The 20,312-nt window shown below is 42.2% G+C and overlaps 1 protein-coding gene across 5 annotated transcripts in view; it reads right to left on the reverse strand.

The window, feature by feature from the left end:
* The window catches only part of LOC137415472 (CCR4-NOT transcription complex subunit 6-like-B), a 93,698-nt gene that overhangs the window by 26,314 nt on the left and 47,072 nt on the right, over nucleotides 1-20,312 (reverse strand). For all 5 annotated transcript variants that reach the window (XM_078775690.1, XM_078775687.1, XM_078775689.1 and 2 more), the window contains exons 3-4: nucleotides 9,320-9,506; nucleotides 7,488-7,573 (exon numbers count right to left, since the gene is read on the reverse strand). In XM_078775690.1, coding sequence (XP_078631816.1) covers nucleotides 7,488-7,573; nucleotides 9,320-9,506 — 273 coding nt within the window. The remainder of the gene's footprint in view (nucleotides 1-7,487; nucleotides 7,574-9,319; nucleotides 9,507-20,312) is intronic.

The following is a 20,312-nucleotide window of genomic DNA, read 5'->3' on the forward strand; positions in this document are numbered from 1 at the left end:
CAGTCCCGCTGCCAAAGCTGCGTAAAGGCACCCTCAAGGAGACTGGGAAATCACACCCTCGGGTATGGACGTTCCACGGCTCCCACTCGGCGAACCGCAGATTTCCAACTCAAAAGCCACGTTGCGCGCGCGCGCGCACGCACGCACGCACGCACACACACACACACACACACACACACACACACACACACACACACACACACACACACACACACACACACACACACACACACACACACACACACACACACACACACACACACACCAGATTAACGTCTGAATGCGGTGAAAATGGTTTGAAGCGAAGTGAAAAACCTTGAGCGAAGCGCAAAGCGCGCGAGTCAAAATGGCCGATGGCCCGTTCTCGAGGCGTAACGGCACTACGATGATTCTCCTCGGAATCAACTGCAAAACCTGACACGCAGGTTGATCTGTCACAGTGATAAAAACTGTCGCAGGAATCCCTTTCCCGGGAAGCCCTAAAGTTAACTCGTGACTCTCGTTCGCCAACGTTCGCTCCAGACCTCAAAGCAGCTAGGATTCTTGTCCGACTCACTCGCTCCGCCTTCTCCTCCTCTTCGTCGTCGTCCGGTTCCGGTTTCATTTAAAACATTAACTTTTTTTACATTTTGAAAATAGTAATTCCTACTTCCCTTAAACGACAACAATAATAGTACATGGAATCAAAAATGTTTACAGTGGATGAAAACCACAACAACGGAAGTGACGAATCCGTAACACACCTGATTGCTTGACATGAACAAGCAGTTCTTTTTTGTTTTTATAAACATGAACAGTTTTCTACATCAGTTGGTAACACTACAAGGAAACTGTGTCCCAATACATATGATGTCAAAAGCTAAGGAGGTGGCAAAGATGATAGAACTTATGGAAAAAGTCAATACTGACGTAAACCAAAGGCATCACTGTACATAGTTGGTTGTTCCCAGGACCAAGGAAAAAATCATGACTCATGAGTGTTTTCATTGTAAATATCAGAGCAGAGTAGACGCCATAAGGTGTATAGGCAACAGATCGCCATCTCAATCGCTACCAAAAATATTACCACCCAGCTTACGTACATAAAGCAAAAACATGCATACTGCCTATGTGCAAAATTAATACGTCGTGACTATATAGCTCGGATACTTAGAATTGCATCTCCCCTCTGCCCCCACCCCAATCCCACCAAAAATAAGAAAATGCCAAGATGGGCGAAAAATAAATTCTTCAAAACGTGATGGAATCAAACGAAACTTGCACAACCACGACTTCAGGGTGCCCTCATTCGTCCCTGAAGGTTTTGGCTTCCGAGGTCAAATCCTCCTGACGTAGTAGCTGATACTCATATACAGTCGTGGCACCTTTGCACTTTTTTTTTCTTCAAATAACTCACAATTTTCTCAAAATACAAGTTGAAATTGACAAAAAGTATTTGGTCTCCAAAAATATTTTTCACTGTCAATATTACAGAACCTTTGTTTTTGGTTCAGAACTTAATATATCATTTAAAATCGGAAAATAAAAAGAGATGGTATTGACAAAATTATTGACACCCGAGACCAGTGGTTCTTAACCTTTTTAAAGGCGCCGAACCCGAACGAAACCCACCGAACACTCGCGGAACCCCTCAAATTTGACCAAAAAATTAAGAAGAATTGCATCTTAATGCGTTTTCTGTTCTTCTTTTCGGGAGGCGATCTGGGAAATGCGTGGTTTTGTTTTGGCAAGGGCCACCCTCAAATCATTTTCGCATGCAAGCCTGCTCCTTTTCTTTGTTTTAATGTCCACCAGTTTTGAAAACGCATGCTCGCAGAGATACGTTGTAACGAACGGCGTGAGGATCTCAAGGGCAATTTTAGCGATGTGAGGTTACCCTTCCATTTGGCGGCACCAAAACGTTGAGAGCGTTGTTGTGCCGAAGAGTTGTTGAGTCTGGCTTTGCTGAAGTTCGATGAGGTCGTCGAGGTATTCGTCGTTGACATCTGCCGTTGCAACGTCGAAAGTAAATGGCTGCCGCACCCATGCTGGGTTGTGCTCTTGGTCGGGGAAGTAGCCGTTGAATGACTTTCCCAGCTCATCCAAGTGCGTGGCAATCGCTTGCTTCAGCTTCCCCGGTACAGCAGTGCCTCCAACTTCAGACTCATCTTCGATCCCACTCACGCACTCGTCCAGGAGCGAAAAGTTCGCGAAGTTGTCGTTCTCTGTTCGCTGCCTCCACAACGGTAACCTCTTTCGGAAAGCGCTCAGCTTTTCTGCAGATTCGATGACATTCACTCCACCGCCCTGCATCTGGCAATTGAGATGATTGAGTGCGTCGAAGATGTCAGCCAAGTACGCCAAGGCGAGGATGAACTCTGACTCTTAGAAGTGCGTTGCATGGCAATGCTGGTGTTCTCGCAAAAACAGGGCTAATTCTACACGCATGGCAAAAACACGGCTCACTACCTTCCCTCGTGATAACCATCGAACGTTAGAGTGGTAGAGAAGGACTTCGAATTCAGAGCCAATTTCATTGCACAGCTCTTTGAAGATGCGATGATTCAGAGCACGGCTTCGCACGTAATTCACAGTTTCAACGACGATTTTGAGAACATTGGCCAGTTTTGGAGGCAGGGTTTTTGATGCCAGCGCGTGTCTGTGCAGGACGCAGTGCGTGACGATGATGTGTGGTGCATCGGCCTTCACCAGCGCTCCAAAACCGGAGTTGCATCCCAGCATGGCTGGAGCTCTGTCCGAGCAAACTGCAGACACCATGTTCCACGAGAGGCCGTTGCCTCTGAAGAATTCGTCCACAAGCTTCTTCACGTCAGCTGCCTTCGTCGTTGTTGTGAGAGGCTTGCAGAACAGAAAGTCTTCCTTGATCTCGTCTCCTTTGACATAACGCACAAATAAGATGAGCTGGCTCAAATTCAAAACGTTTGTGGTCTCGTCGAGTTGAAGGCTGAATTTCGTCGGGCTCGCGACTAAATCTGCAACTACTTGGGCGAGGATGTCGTCGCTCATGTCGCCGATTCTGCATTTGATGGTGTCAATTGAGAGTGGAACGAGAGACAACTTGTTTTCAGCAGCTTTTCCCAGCATGATGTTGGCCATCTTCAACGCGGCCGGTTTGATGAGTGTCTCGCCAACGGTGTGCGGTTTGCCCTGCTTTGCGATCATGTACGCAACTTCATACGACGCGGTGAGGATCGGTTTGTCAATTGGAACGAAGCCGAGAGTGGGCAATGTAGCACTTGCGTCGAATCGGACTCTCTTCAATTTGAATTCATTCAGCGTTGCGTCTTTGTACTGCCCCTCGCCGTGCAGTTTTTTTTGAAGTGTTCCCGTAGTTTTGCAGGTTCTAGGCAGGAGTTGCTCAACTTGACATTGCAAAGCATGCATTGAGGACGCTGACTTCCGTCCAGTTCCGTCAAACACGTGAACCCGTACCGCACGTAATCCTCCGACCACTTCCTTTTTTTGCTCGACATACTGCAAAAAAAAAAAGTAACAAACTGATCTTAATTGAGTTCGGGCAAATAATTATATGACAAAAAATAAAAAAGGAACATGCTTAAATATAATCAGTACCCCTCTGAAAACTGAGAAATTTTAACGAAGAAAACAACTTATAGTTACGATGACGGGATTTATTATCTACTCAACTCTATGTCACCTCAAATCCCATTATAATATTACATAGAAAACTGCGAATTGTTAGTTTTGAATTGCGACAAAAGGAGTTATATCACCTCCACCTAATTTTCTGAGTAATTCAAACATATTTTATAATCACCATCCACTTTTGACTTTAATATAACTCTGAACCCACCCTGCATATCCACAAACATGTCCAACTTACTTTTCAATTAATCAGTAACTCCAAATTAAGGCGCGACCAATGACGCACGGCACACGGCAAGCTAATCGAGGCTATTCACTGGAATTTCCGAACACCTGCAAAGTCCAAAATCCAGAAAGTAAGTTAGCAATTAAGCACCATCAACAGAATAATTCGCAAGTTGCTCATTGATTCAACTTCCTACAGTCAGTGTGAAACAACTTATCTGAAACACAGACCAGAGAAACCATGAATTGGATGGGAATACAATTACAAATAACATTTCCATTCGATCGTAACATACATATCAAAATAATAATAATATTAATAATAAGCGTAATTACACATAGATTCAAAATTGATACAAAACTAAAAAAAAAAAAAAAACAAATTGCAATGCGTTTCGGAGGACCTCCGCCGAACCCCTGAGACTGGCTCACTGAATCCCTGGGGTTCGGTCGAACCCAGGTTAAGAACCACGGCCCTAGAGTTAATATTTGGTAACACAGCCTTTGCACAAAATAACTGCAGTCAAGCACTTCCTATAGCCATGAATGAGCTTCCTACACCATTCTACTGGCAGTTTGGCCCACTCTTCTTGTGCAAACTGATCCAGTTCTCCCAGATTTGCAGGGTGCCTTCTCCCAACTGCTGTTTTCAGATCGCCCCACAGGTGTTCAATGGGATTTAGATCTGGGCTGGCCACTTCAGAACAGTCCAGCGTTTTGTATTGAACCATCCCTGGGTGATTTTTGGAGTGTGTTTGGGGTCATTGTCCTGCTGCGAGACCCATGACCTTCAACAGAGACCCAGCTTTCTGACACTGGGTTGAACATTGTATGCTCCAAAATGCTTTGGTAATTCTCCTGATTTCATGATGCCATGCACACATTCAAGGCACCCAGTGCCAGAGGCAGCAGAGCAACCCCAAATATCATTGAACCTCCTCCATGTTTGACTTTAGGGAAGGTTGACTGGCACGGGCTGCAAGCAGCCATCAATCATCTGGACTGGTCTCCCATCTCTACTGCATCTGACATCAATTCTTCCTGGGAATTCTTCCAAAGCAAACTGCTCTCTCTCATGCACAGATTTATCCCATCTCGTCTTCAGTTGTCATACCCTTCCTCCCGTCCCATGGTACACCGAATCTTGTGGTGATGCAGTTGCCCTGAAACAACTTGCCTTTGCCTCTTGGAAGGCAAATCGAACTGAAGGACATCTCAGTTCCTTCCAACAAGCTCAGAACAAGTGTATCTCTCCACACTCAAGAATGAACTCTCAAACCTGTCTCCTTCCTCTACATCCTGGTGGCATCTGGTCAAATCCGTTTCTGGTGTTTGTTCCCCCTCCATCCCCTCCCTCACCTCAAATGGCTACACAGTTAACACTGCACGTGACAAAGCCGAATGTCTCAACTCTGTGTTTGCCTCAAAATCTTGTGTCCCAAACCGATCTCTTTCTGTTCCCACCTTACCCAGTCGAACCCAACTGCTCCTGGACTCTGTGTCCTTCTCTCCTGACAAGGTGGAGAAGTTTTTGTCAAACCTCGACTCTGATTCTGCAACTGGAACAGACGGCATCAGTCCATGGGTCCTAAAATCCTGCTCTGCCGCTCTTTCACACCCTCTCTCTGTTCTTTTCACCCTCTCGTTTGCTCAAGGTCATCTGCCAGCATCTTGGAAATCAGCAAACATTACCGCTTTACACAAAAAAGGTGCAAAAACAGATCCTTGCAACTACAGACCAATCAGCCTGCTCCCAATTATCAGCAAAGTCATGGAATACATCATTGTTTCGGATATCAAATTCTTCTTCTTCTCCAATGGCTTGATCTCCGATCATCAATTTGGATTCAGACCAGGTCATTCTACTCTGGACATGTTGCTTCTGCTGTCTCAACAATGGATGGAGGTCCTCAATGCCAAACAGGAAATCAGAGCTGTCTCCCTCGACATATCACGTGCCTTCGATATGGTCTGGCACCCAGCTCTGCTCACCAAACTCTCCTCCTGTGGTATCCATGGAAATCTCCACGCTTGGCTTGCGGACTTCCTCTCTGGTCGTCGTCAACGTGTGGCCCTGAATGGATTTCTCTCATCGCCCCTTCCTGTTCTGGCTGGAGTTCCCCAAGGTAGTGTTCTGGGCCCTGTGCTTTTTCTGGTCTTCATCAATGATCTCTCCGACTCTCTGGAAAATCCTCTCTATCTCTTTGCTGATGACTCCACTCTCTGCCGCTCCATTCCTCATCCCTCAGATCGGCAGCCTGCAGCCTCCTCACTCTCTGCAGACCTGGACAAAATCACAGACTGGTCAAACAGGTGGAACATGTCTTTCAATCCTGACAAATCTCACACTCTTACGATGTCTCTCCGAAAAGACCGACTGGAAAACCCTCCCATCTACTTTCTCAACAATCCTCTCCAAGAAGTTCTGTCGCTCAAGCTTTTGGGTCTCACTATCTGCCATTATCTTTCTTCGGAAAACCACATTTCCAAGCTGGCCTCCAAAGCCAGTCGCCGACTGGGCATCCTCTGTCGTGCGAAGTCCTTCCTTGGCACACCTGAGCTCCTCACCACATACAAGGCTTTCATCCGCAGCTCAATGGAATACTGTTCCTGGGCCGCTGTTCCTGCGGCCTGGGCCGCTGTCCTGGTCCCTGGCCGAATACTCTGGGCCGCTGTTCCTGCCTCACACCTAGCTCGGCTTCACGCTGTTGAGGCCAAAGCTTTCAGAATCATTGGAATCTCCTGCGATGAAGCTAACTCCGAGGGCCTTTCACTCACTCACCGCAGGCAGGTTGGTGGTCTTTCTGTCTTCTACCGACTCCTCTCCGGCCTTGTTCCCCCAGCTCTCTCTGTGCTCTGTCCCCCAAATATTCCTGTAGGTCGCACAAGATCTGCCAGCAACCCTCTTATGGTTAAACTGCCAAAATCTAGGCTCTCTGCTCACCTTCACTCTTTCATTCCCCTTTTCTCCCACCTCTGGAACAAACTCCCCCACTCCCTTCAATCCCACTCCTCCCTCCAGGTCTTTAAAACGGCTGTTCACCACCATCTCTTATCTACCCCCATCCAAAACCTTGATATTTTCTACCCCCACTAATTCACCCCAGGTACACTTTTTTCGAAATTCCAACTTCTTTCCTGGAAGTCCTTGCAGTGTTGATGTGTTTTATACCTCTCCCACCTCCACCCAAGCCCTCTCCCTCCCACAGTTCTCTCGATGTCCCTGCTCTCAAATGTTGTGTTTGTGTCCTTCCCCTCTCTCTCCATCTTGTCTACCGCTCCCCTTATTTTGTGTTTTATGTGTCGGTTTGACTTTTTGTGTGATTAATGTTAGCTCTTTCACGAGCCTCGATCTTGTGTACAAAAAAACAAAAACAAACAAAAAAAGTTCTAAAAGGTGCCAATAATATTGTCCAGGCCATTTTAGGATTTCTGTGTGGAATAAGCTAAGATTTAGTAATTTCAGCTTTTTTTTGTTTTGTTCCACTGCAATCCAAAGAAATACACATGTGGATACCAAAATATTTTTTAATTTCAACAATTTTCTGGAAGAAATGGTGCATTATTTGAAAAAAGTGCAATGGTGGCAATATTTTTTGCCACAACAGTACATACAACATAACTCCATCATAGATAGATAGGTAGATGTAGCACACCTTTCAAGCCAAGCTTATGCAGTTGAAAAAGCTTGCCCAGCTCAAAGGGCAGTACTCTGAGGAGGTTGTGGTTTAAGAGAAGTTCCCTGCAACCAGGAAAGGGAAGGAGAATGGAGATGAACAAACTGGTGTTGGCAAATTAAACATTGAGGCAATAAATTATTGAAAGAAAGAAAATGTCCCTGTATGGTGAATATTGCTAAGCAATGGCAAATTAGTCAAAAACGATAATCTAAGAACATGATCATAAATAAATGACCAACCTTAAAGCCAACATGTATTGCACTATGAATAAAACCTGGGGAGAGGTCTCCCTCCATAAAATATCAGCACAGACCACCAACCAAAAAAGGCAGGTGACAGATTTTTTAAATACAAGAACTGTCCAGACTGTCATTTATTTACAACAAGCGTTACACCTAGGTCCCCCATCGGTGAAGTGATGTGAGTTGACAAAGTGGAAGACGCAAGGCGGCCATCTTGGATTTTGACGTGGCGACCCAATTTTCAATAGCGTTCTTCCTTATGCCTCGATACACCCACACACCGGATTAGAAGTTAGTCGTTCATTTATTTTTCAAGATATTCCGCTCACAAGGTTCAGACATTTACTTTTCAAGATATCGCGCTCACAAGGTTTAGATATGGTGACAGCCATCTTGGATTTTGACGTGGCGACCTAATTTTCAATAGGGGTCTTCCATATGCCTAGTTGCACCCACACACCAAATTAGAATTCGGTCCTTCGCTTACTTTTATAAAGATATTGCAGTGCACGTACGCACACACGGACGGAAGCACGCACGGACGGAGGGTAAAACCATAGTCCCCCTTTCGCTCTGCGGTGCGATGGGGGACAATAAAATGATGATTTGTACACATGCACTTCATACAAAGACTCAACGAGAAGGGCACTCGGTAGAGCTCATACCTCTGCCAGGCTGATTAGTTTCGGTTTTGTATCCCACTGATAGGCCTGATCTGGATTCGGACCTGCAAATAATTTAACCGGCTTATTCACGTCACCAAACCAACTCCTCCACCAAGTTTGGACACAACCTGTCCACGACTTTTTGAAACATCGTGCTCTATATCGTTTTTAGGCCCAATCACTCGATGGTGAAGAATCATTGAAAAATCTAAAATTTCTAGTATCCGGATTCGGATTTTCACCAAAATCTAATAAATTCGTCCTTGTCACACATCCAACCTGTTGACAAAATTTCATCTGAATCCGTCCACAATTTTTTGAGATATCCTGCTTTAAATCGTTTTTAGCTCCTTCACTCAATGGTGAAGAATCACTTATAAAATTCTCATATCTGGATCCGGATAATCACCAAAATCTAATCAATTCGTCCTTGTCACACACCAAACTTCATTTAAATCCATCCACAACTTTTTGATATACCCTGCGCACGAGCAAACAAACAGATGGGGTGAAAACATAACCTGCAAAGTGATACCCATACACCCAAGACCCAATGGAAAAATGTATTGTAGAGTTATCCAAGATTCCTGCCTTAATGGTTTCATCGGGATAAAATAGCACTTGGTTAATATGACACTCGTGAAAACGAGCCCTTAGAATGAAAGGATAAGATAGAAGCAAGGGTGCTGAAAGTAAACGAAACTGTAAGCACAGAGATATTAAGAAAAAAAGGCAGAAAAACAAAGAAACCGAAAAACAAAGTTAGGAAAACTGAAAACAGAACACATGTATGTACGGTATATTAAAAAATAATACAGGCTAAGCAAAGACATGAGTTGAATATGATAAGCATAATGCATGGAATAAAAACGAGAAATAAAGGAATGGTGAAGTAACTTACCTGAGAGTGACGATGGTGCCGATCTCAGCGGGTAAACTGCGCAGTTTGTTTGACGAGAGGTCAAGGAAAGAGAGGTTTTGTAGCCGTGAAATGTCTGGCGGAATACGTGACAGGTTGTTGTCGTTAAGGTGAAGGGTGGTCAGGTGCGTTAGGCTCCACAGGGACATACTCAAACTCTTCACACGACCTGCATTTGACGGAATTGGGAGTGGGGTCGGGAGGAACGGAGGGGAGGAGATCATGTAATGGAAAACGTTAATTTTTGCTCAATATGTTAGATAATCTCGAAGGAACAAAGGTAAAGAAAACCTTTTATTATCTTCTACAAACACAAACATTCTTCATTCATGGAAGTTGCCACACACAAGGTAATCTAAATTGTTCGTATTTTAGACATTCAAAAATTGCGCAAATTGACCACTCAAGTCAAAGCCATCGAATGAAGACTTTTAACCTTGTGAAAACAATCAAGATGGAATTTTTGGTTTTATTATTTAAACCAGACCTGAAGACAATTTCCAAATTTTAAAACAAAAGGAAGGTACAGCACTGTAATCAAATAGAAGCAATGCATCAATTCAGCCAATTTGTTTGAAAACAGTTATTTAACCTATTTGGAACCATTTGAGTATGTAGTGGACCCGACTTGCCCTTCAGTGCAAAGTGTGTGTGACAAACAACTACTTTCTGATCATCTACTTCTCTGACACAAAGTCAGGTTCACTATGTCAATAAATTATATTTCGTTCAAAATCATGGTAGATTAGCAAACCTATACATTTTTGGAAAGGTTATAGCATAAGGAAACTAAAAATCAATGTTTTTCAAAATGGCCACTGTAAAATATATATTTTGTTCTATTTCTGCCTCTAATTACCCTAAAAACTTTTAAAAATACACTAAACCTATATTTTCAGGGACAAGGAATCCAATGAAAGTATCAAATTAGTGCTATGGGGAATGGTAAGACACGAATCAAAGGTTTTGAATTGCAAAATACTGTCTTTATATTCGCGATAAGTTGCATAATCAAATACATGTTATCATTTTGTACAGGCAGTTAATAACATCAAAATGTGTCACAATAATTCATATCACCAAACATACACAGGCAGTCAGCAAAATCATATATACACATGCAGTCAGTATAACTTCACATCTACACAGGCAGTCAATGACAAAATATACACAGGCAGTCAATGGCATCAAACATACACGATTACAGAATACGCCATTTAGAGTTCGTCATCACTGTCCTGTGTGTCGTATCCGACAATATAGTCCGCATCGTTTTCACAGTCCGTTCCACACAAGCAAAGGTCGGTCAAATTGATTGGCAAATCGAATTGGTCGAACGAATCGAATTCGATGAATCGAATCAAATCGAATCGATCGAATGGTCGATCGAAGCGATTGGTCGAATGGTCGAATTGGTCGAATGGAATTGGTCGATTGATCGAATTGGTCGAATCGAATTGGTCGGAATTGGCAAATGTAAACATTGATTTTCAGATTTTCCATGTAATAACGTTTCCAAAAATGTATAGGTTTGCTAATCTACCATGATTTTGAACGAAAAAACATAGTGAACCTGACTAACATGGCATCACATCTGCCTTTCTCAATGACACCTGCCTATCTGCTTGCAATGCATCTTGTGTTGAATTGACATGACACACGAAAACATTAGTTGGTATAATCAAACCATCAGCAAGGAAATAAATGAAACTAAACGGTTATTTAAACTGAAATGAATCGGGTACTGAATTAAACTGAAACTGAAAATTTAAACGGGTACTTCGCTGAAATGCGCTGAAGTAAATATGAATAAAAAATATGGATCGTCAAATATTTTGAGTTCGGCCATGTTCGTCCCACGCTCAATGGCCATGTCTATGTCAAATATCAAGCACGTAAGCCTCTCCGTTTAGGAGTCTATCAGTAACATTACACACACACACACACACACAAACTGTGTTATATATATATATAATCGTTAGATTAAATAAGAATTTATCCAAAAGAATTTAATCCAAAATGAATTAAATTTGATTCATCCGACCATCAAGTTCACATTCGACAGCTCACAGTCCGAAGTTCACTTTCTAGACACATCACTCACGCTTCAAAATAACAGACTCGAAACAGAACTATACACCAAACCAACAGACACTCACTCTTACCTTCTCCCTTCTTCATCTCATCCTAAACATACAATTGCAAGCATACCATACAGTCAAGCACTCAGAGTAAGACGCATTTGCTCAACAAAAATGGCAGAAGAAACTTCTCTCTGCCAATTAGAAACACACTTCATTGCAAGAAACTATGACCCTCACTCTGTGCAAGAAGCAATAACCCGAGCAAAACACATACCGAGAGCAGACCTTCTGACTTACAAACCCAAACCTGCAACTAACCGTGTCCCACTGGTAACCACCTACTCTGCTACCTCATCCCAATTGCCAAGTATTCTGAATAAGGCCCTTCCTCTCCTCCATCAATCAGAAACACTCGGCACCACATTTCCTCAACCTCCACTAACATCATTTCGACGTGGTCGGACACTCAGGGACCTCTTGGTAAAAGCAAAGCACCCACAGCCCCACAACAAACAAACTAGGATCCCTGGCTTCTATAAATGCACAGCAAACAAATGCATTATTCACAAGCATTTACTAGAAGGAAACAAATTCTGTAGTTCTAGCACTGGACAAAAATTCCCCATCACCTCCTATATGAACTGCAAATCTACATGGGTCATATACCTAATCACTTGCCAAAGGTGCACCAAACAATATGTTGGAAAAACTGAAAATACACTCTACACACGATTTAATAACACCCGGTCAGAAATCAATAACTTCCACACCAGTCAGGGCAAATCTCTACCTTACACGATACACTTTAATCAACCGGATCACTCTATAAATGACATTCAGATCTCTGCCATTGAATCAATCACAAATCGATCACACACCACGATTCTGAAACGTGAGTCCTTTTGGATACACAAACTTCGGACAAAAGTCCCTCATGGCATAAATTTTGATGACTAAAGCATGTTCCAACATCAACCCAATCAAATTGTTAACCGTAACCCATTCATTCATTCATTCATTCATAATTCATTCATTCATTCATTCTACCTTTATATGTCATTTATCTAAATATATAAATATATTATATGAATATAAATGGGATATGAATATATGCTTGTGTGTTTATGTATGTATATCTCTATATTTGTATATGCACGTGCACCCTAACTGTAACGCAAACGGTCACTTCCGTTGAACTTGGGGCTGGTGAGTGAACTTTGGCGTGGCTCTTCCTTCTGTATGCATTTTCTACACACTTCACACATCTCACACACATATCACCATACATACTTGACTGATATACAGGCCTGATGTTTTTGTAGACTCAGAAGAAGACCTTTGTTGGTCGAAAGCTTGTCGACAATTAAAGATCGACGTCCTGAAGCTACGTCCGCGTCTTATTTAATCTAACGATTATTTATTCAATACAAATGAGACGCCCTGCTCGTACTTTGGAGTTTCTACTATTTCTTACAGATATATATATATATATATATATATATATATATATATATATATATATATATATATATATATATATATATATATATATATATATATATATATATATATATATACATATATATATACGTATATACATACGTATATACATACGTATATATATATATATATATATATATATATATATATATATATATATAAATATATATATATATATATATATATATATATATATATACACACACTACTCAAAAGAAGTTAAGGGTCAAAAATATTTGTGCATATAAATATAAGCTAACGAGCTAAAATGGTGACGACTAATGACAAAATAATTATTTGATGGCTCAAGAACAGAAAACACAAAACAAAAACTTTGATTAGACACTAGTTTATTACCCTGATGAAAAAAAGTCATACACCCCCCAAAATGATGTTCACACAAGTTGCAGAAGCTTCAGTAACTGGTGTAGCCACCGTCAGCATTCACACATTCTTGACAACGTTGGCGCATGCTGTTCATCAGGCATTGGAAATAATGTTGAGGGATCGCTTGCCATTCTGCGACTAATCGCTGAGCCAGTTGCCGGAGGTTGACGGCAGGGACATGATGCGATTGAACTCACCGCCCTAGTTCATCCCACGCATGCTCAATGGGTGACAAGTCGGGTGAATGTGCAGGCCAATCCATGTGCTGAACGTTCTGCTGCTGCAGGAAGTTGGTCACCACCCTGGCACGATGAGGTCTTGCGTTGTCGTCCTGGAACCAAGCTCCTGGTCCAATCCGCTGCAGAAGTGTAATTACCAGAGGTTGAACAATCTCGTTGAGATAACGCTGACCAGTCAAATTTCCGTTGACGACGTACGGAGGGGTTCTGTGGTTCATGGATATCCCCGCCCACACCATCACACTTCCTCCTCCAAATGGTAGACGTTGAGCAACGTTGAGATCAGCAAATCTCTCTCCTTAACAATGAAAAACACGAGCCCGGCCATCATGGAACTGGAGCGAGAAGCGTGACTCATCTGTGAACATTGTCTCTGCCCACTGACCACGGTTCCACCAGATATGACGTCTGCACCAATCTCGGCGAGCCCTTCTGTGACGGTCAAGTAGCGGTGGTCGGACTGCAGGACGGTGGCATCGCAAACCTCGGTCTCGCAGACGATTCCTAATGGTCTGGTCGGACACGTTGGTGCCTCTGGCAGAGTTGATCCCGAAGATGCCGTGCGGTCACAAAGCGCTGTCGCAATGCCGTTATCATCAGGAAGCGGTCTTCTCGTGCTGTTGTTGATCGGTGTCTTCCAGAACGGGGGCGATTCTGGACAGCATTAATTGTCCTGAACCTCTGCCAGGGTCTGCCGATAACGCCTTGGCTTACATTTAGACGCTGAGCCATAGTTCTCTGAGTTTGTCCATCTTGTAGCCAGCCAATGGCCCTTCCCCTGTCTTGGATGCTGAGTTGTCGTCGAACCATCTTCAAATTTCAAGTGATGATGAATGGAAAATGCTCAGCCATTTTATTGCTAAAATTGGCATGCATGGATTGACACTCATGCTAAACACGTGCAAATGGTGCATGAGGTGTCACAATGGGTGTTTCGAGGCAGTTTGTCAGTCTCGTCTGACTAAGTTCACGCTTCAAATCCATGAAAAGGAAATCTGGGTTAACTCTTTTTTTTTTGTATACTGAATCGAGGCTCGTGAAAGAGCGAACATTTATTTCACAAACAAATCAACCAGACAAACAAAATATACAAAAAGAGGGAGCGGAAGACAAGATGGGGAGAGAAGGGGAAGCACACAACCACAACATTTGAGAGCAGGGAGAAGTGTGGGAGGGAGAGGGCTTGGGGGGAGGAGGCGTGGGAAGGGGGGGGGGGGGGGGAGAGGTATAAAACACATGGGGACCGAAATTAGCAGGGGTAGAAAAGATCAAGGTTTTGGGTGGGGGAGGATAAGAGATGGTGGTGAACAGCTGTTTTAAAGACCTGGAGGGTGGAGTGGGATTGAAGAGAGTGAAGGAGTTTGTTCCAGAGGTGGGAGAAAAGAGGAATGAAGGAGTGAAGGTGAGCAGAAAGTCTTGGTCATCAACTTAAAAACTTAATCATCAACTTAAACAACTTAAAAAGACCACCAACTAAAAAAGTTTCTAAAGATAAGTGCAATGATTGCATGTCCCATAATAACGTGATGTCTAAAGTCCAAATGACATCCCAAATGGGGATATTCTAACCCTATCTGGCTTAAAAAGACATACTTGCAAAAATGATCAAAAAATTTCCTTTGACCCTTAAATTCTTTTGAGTGGTATATATACAGTCACGTGAAAAAGTAAGTACACCCCTTGTAAAGTTTTGACTTTTTCAACATATTTCAACATAGAGCTATTTGATCTTCATTTCAACAATATTGATAGATAAAGGTGATATAATATAACAAATATGATGAAACATTTACATTTTGTAGTCCATTGTATAATTTAAATAAACATAAATGCAAATTTCGCATGTGGAAAAAGTAAGTACACCCCTACATTTATCACTACTTCAAATACCTAAAATTAGAATCAGGTGCACCAGCTCAGGTGCAAATGATCAGAACATCGTTAGAGAGGATCTTGGAGGAAGCTGTCTTATTTAAACCTCAGACATTTAGTTTGGTTTGCTCTTTGTTGTTGAAGTGTGCAGCGTCACCATGCCTAGATCAAAAGAGCTCTCTGAGGCCTTCAGAAAGAAGGTTATAGATGCCTACGAGTCTGGGAAGGGATTTAAAAAAAGATCTCCAAACAATTTGAAATCAATAATTCGACTGTCCGGAAGATCATCTACAAGTGGAGAAGATTCCAAACAACTGCCAAATTGTTCAGGCCAGGCCGCCCCAGCAAGTTCAGCCCGAGAGCAGACCTCAAGATGCTGAAAGGAGTCTCTAAGAACCCCAGAATGTCATCACGGGACCTACAGGTAGCTCTTGCCACTGTTGATGTCAAAGTGCACGAGTCTACCATTAGAAAGAGGCTGCACAAATTTGATCTACATGGGAGGTGTGCCAGGAGGAAGCCTTTGCTGTCCAGAAATAACATCAGGGCAAAACTAAAGTTTGCCAATGAACACCGAGGCAAAGACCAGCACTTCTGGAACAATGTGCTCTGGACAGATGAGTCAAAGGTAGAGCTATTTGGCCACAGTACCAGAAGACATGTTTGGCGAAAACCAAAGACAGCATTTGACCACAAGAACCTGATACCAACTGTAAAGCATGGAGGTGGAAATATTATGGTTTGGGGCAGCTTTGCTGCATCAGGGCCTGGGCAGCTAACCATCATATAATCCACGATGAATTCTTCATTGTACCAGAGGGTGCTTGAGGGTAATGCGAGGCCATCTGTCAGAAAGTTGAAGCTCACCGAAGGTGGACCTTGCAACATGACAATGACCCTAAACATACCAGTAAATCCAAGAAGGAATGGCTGAAAAGAAAGAAATGGAGGCTTCTGGAATGGCCAAGTCAAAGCCCGGATCTAAATCTCATCGAGATGATGTGGGGGGATTTGAAACGAGCCGTGCATGCAAGAAACCCCTCAAACATCGCACAGCTGAAAGAATTCTGCATGGAGGAGTGGGCAAAAATTTCTCCCAGTCGATGTCAGAGACTGGTAGACAGTTATAAGAAACACCTACTTGAGGTTGTTTCTGCCAAAGGGGGCAATACCACCTATGAGAGCCAAGGGTGTACTTACTTTTTCCACATGCGAAATTTGCATTTATGTTTATTTAAATTATACAATGGACTACAAAATGTAAATGTTTCATGATATTTGTTATATTATATCACCTTTATTTATCAATATTGTTGAAATGAAGATCAAATAGCTATGTTGAAATATGTTGAAAAAGTCAAAACTTTTCATGGGGTGTACTTACTTTTTCACGTGGCTGTGTGTATGTATGTATGTATGTATACAGTATGTATGTATGTATGTATGTATGTATGTATGTATGTATGTATGTATGTATGTATGTATGTATGTATATATGTATGTGTATATATATAAAATATATATATCTCTGTGTTGTGTTGTCCTGTGTTGTGTTGTCCTGTGTTGTCCTGTGTTGTGTTGTGTTGTGTTGTCCTGTGTTGTGTTGTCCTGTGTTGTGTTGTGTTGTGTTGTCTTGTCACAACTACTTTCTCAAACTTTTGTGAAATCGTACCAAACTTCTGGTATGCACATATCTCTCCCGTCGGTATGTCCTCCGGGTATTTTCTTTGAAAAATTTTACAAATTTTTTTTTTTTGGGGGGGGGGGGGGGGGGGGGGGGGGAATTTTTATGGGAAATTTTTTTGTTTTCAACTTCAATTGTTTATAAATGGTAATATCACGTATATTACAAAAACATTTGTGCAAAATAATTGTTTGAATTAGGATTGGTGTAAACCATGACAAAACGGCAACTCGGGTACACTCATTTATCTATATATCTACATATCTGGGCAGTGTCTGTTGTCACTGAACTACTCCCTGAAACGTTTGTTTCCGTGGTTGTTAAGTGTTTTTAATAACGTGGTGGTGGTTTTGAATCACGTGGTGGTGAGGTATTTTGAATTATGTGGTGGTGAGGTGTTTGTAAATGAAGTAGTGGTGAGGTGTTTTTAATTTCGTGGCTGTGAGGTGTTTTTATTACGTGTTTTATGGCTGTGAGGTGTTTTCAATTTCGTGGTGGTGAGGTGTTTTCAATTTTGTGGTGGTGAGGTGTTTTTAATTTTGTGGCTGTGAGGTGTTTTTATTACGTGTTTTATGGCTGTGAGGTGTTTTCAATTTAGTGGTGGTGAGGTGTTTTCAATTTCGTGGCTGTGAGGTGTTTTCAATTTTGTGGCTGTGAGGTGTTTTCAATTTCGTGGTGATGAGGTGTTTTCAATTTCGTGGTGGTGAGGTGTTTTCAATTTTGTGGTGGTGAGGTGTTTTTAATTTCGTGGCTGAGGTGTTTTTATTACGTGTTCTATGGCTGTGAGGTGTTTTCAATTTCGTGGTGGTGAGGTGTTTTTAATTTCGTGGCTGAGGTGTTTTTATTACGTGTTCTATGGCTGTGAGGTGTTTTCAATTTCGTGGCTGTGAGGTGTTTTTAATTTCATGGCTGTGAGATGTTTTTAATTTCGTGTTTCGTGGCTGTGGGGTGTTTTTAATTTTGTGGCTGTGAGTTGTTTTTATTACGTGTTTTATAGCTGTGAGGTGTTTCTAATTTCGTGTTTCGTGGCTGTGGGGTGTTTTTAATTTCGTGGCTGTGAGTTGTTTTTATTACGTGTTTTATGGCTGTGAGGTGTTTCTAATTTCGTGGTGGTGAGGTGTTTTTAATTTCGTTTTTCGTGGCTGAGTTGTTTTTAATTTTGTGGCTGTGAGTTGTTTTTATTACGTGTTTTATGGCTGTGAGGTGTTTTTAATTTCGTGGTGGTGAGGTGTTTTTAATTTCGTGTTTCGTGGCTGTGAGGTGTTTTTAATTTCGTGGCTGTGAGTTGTTTTTATTACGTGTTTTATGGCTGTGAGGTGTTTTTAATTTCGTGGTGGTGAGGTGTTTTTAATTTCGTTTTTCGTGGCTGAGTTGTTTTTAATTTCGTGGCTGTGAGGTGTTTTTAATTTTGTGGCTGTGAGGTGTTTTTAATTTCATGTTTCGTGGCTGTGAGGTGTTTTTAATTTTGTGGCTGTGAGTTGTTTTTATTACGTGGTTTATGGCTGTGGGATGTTTTTAATTTTGTGGTGGTGTGTTTTTAATTTCGTGGCTGTGAGCTGTTTTTATTACGTGTTTTATGGCTGTGAGGTGTTTTTAATTTCGTGGCTGTGAGGTGTTTTTAATTTCGTGGCTGTGAGGTGTTTTATGGCTGTGAGGTGTTTTTAATTACGTGGTGGTGAGGTGTAATCATCCCAAACTTCCTGTCTGCACCTACCCCTCCCCTATGTATGTGCTGAGGGGTTCTTTCTTGAAAAAAAAAACATTCAATCTAAATCTTCAACATAAATTGCCTATAAAAATGTAATATCACAAACACAACAAATACATTTGTGCAAAATAATTGTTTGTATTATGATTGGTGTAAAAACATGACAACACAGCAACTCAGGTACAGTCATTATTATCCTCAGCTAAAATAAGCCCGTTCCTCAGTAACGACGCTTGGTGAGGCGAGCCAAGTGAGGACTTCATGCACACTTCAAGTGCATGAAGCCTACAACAAAGATTGTATAGTGCCAAGAGTCCAAGCTGGAGGTGGTGGGGTGACCGTTTGGGCTGCTTTTCATGCAGGGGGGAAAACTGACCTGGTTGTTCTGAATGGAAACCTGAACCAGTTCAAGTACAGGGCCATTCTGGAAGAAACATTGCTTCCATTTGCTCGTGCAGCCTTTTGAGGAAACTTTGTCTTCCAAGATGACAATGCACGGCCTCATCGTGCTCGCATGATTCAACACTTTCTTGCTGACCGTGGTGTAGAGCATATGGAGTGGCCTGCCATGTCCCCGGATATGAATCCGATAGAGAACTTGTGGGCAGAATTAACGCGTCAAATCGACCACTTGTCCACCAGCCGACCTCTGTGCGTGAATTGCAGCAGGCTATTGTCACTGCATGGCAAGCGATTCCTGTCCAAACCTTGGCAAATCTCGTGAACAGCATGCCTCAACGTGTACGTGCTCTCCTGAATGCTCGTGGGGGTGACACGAAGTACTGAACTGTAATTTTACTGTCCGTTATCCCAGTCGTAATTTAACTTTTGTTTTTGTTAAAAAAAATTTTGGCTAATGTACAAAATAAAGAGATACTTCTGGAAAACGTAGAGAAGTTTAACACAGTACTGTCCATGAATTGAGTTCGATATCAGTTTACATCACTTTCAAGGATCAATTTATTTGTTTCGAAATGTCAAATGTGGTTTTTGTTTCTTTTAAAGGTCACATTAACAAAATCTAGAATAATTTCAACATAATTCCAATGAACTTTTGGTTCTAAGACATCTTGAAAAGTAAGTTCACCCCCACAAAAAATATATTCCATATTAAATGCCAAGTCTGTATATGCACGTACGCACGCACGCACACACACGCGCGCGCACACACACACACACACACACACACACACACACACACACACACACACACACACACACACACACACACACACACACACACACACACACACACACACACACACACACACACACACACACATCCCACATGTATATACATGTTTAAAGTGTACATGCCCATGAAGCACTTGGTGTGCTTGAAGTCCTCACTACTGGAGCCAAAAGTTAAATTGCCTCCACTATTTGCCGTACCTGCTCGACTGCAACAACTTTATCAGGGTGACGATGGAAAATGTCGCAACTTCCGAGACAATATCCGGAATTACAATTCGGCATTAGCTTTTGCATCAATGGGTGCTCA

The sequence above is a fragment of the Myxine glutinosa genome, chromosome 4 (genome assembly GCF_964187855.1).
Source record: "Myxine glutinosa chromosome 4, kmMyxGlut1.1, whole genome shotgun sequence".
In the NCBI taxonomy this organism is placed as follows: Eukaryota; Metazoa; Chordata; class Myxini; order Myxiniformes; family Myxinidae; genus Myxine; species Myxine glutinosa.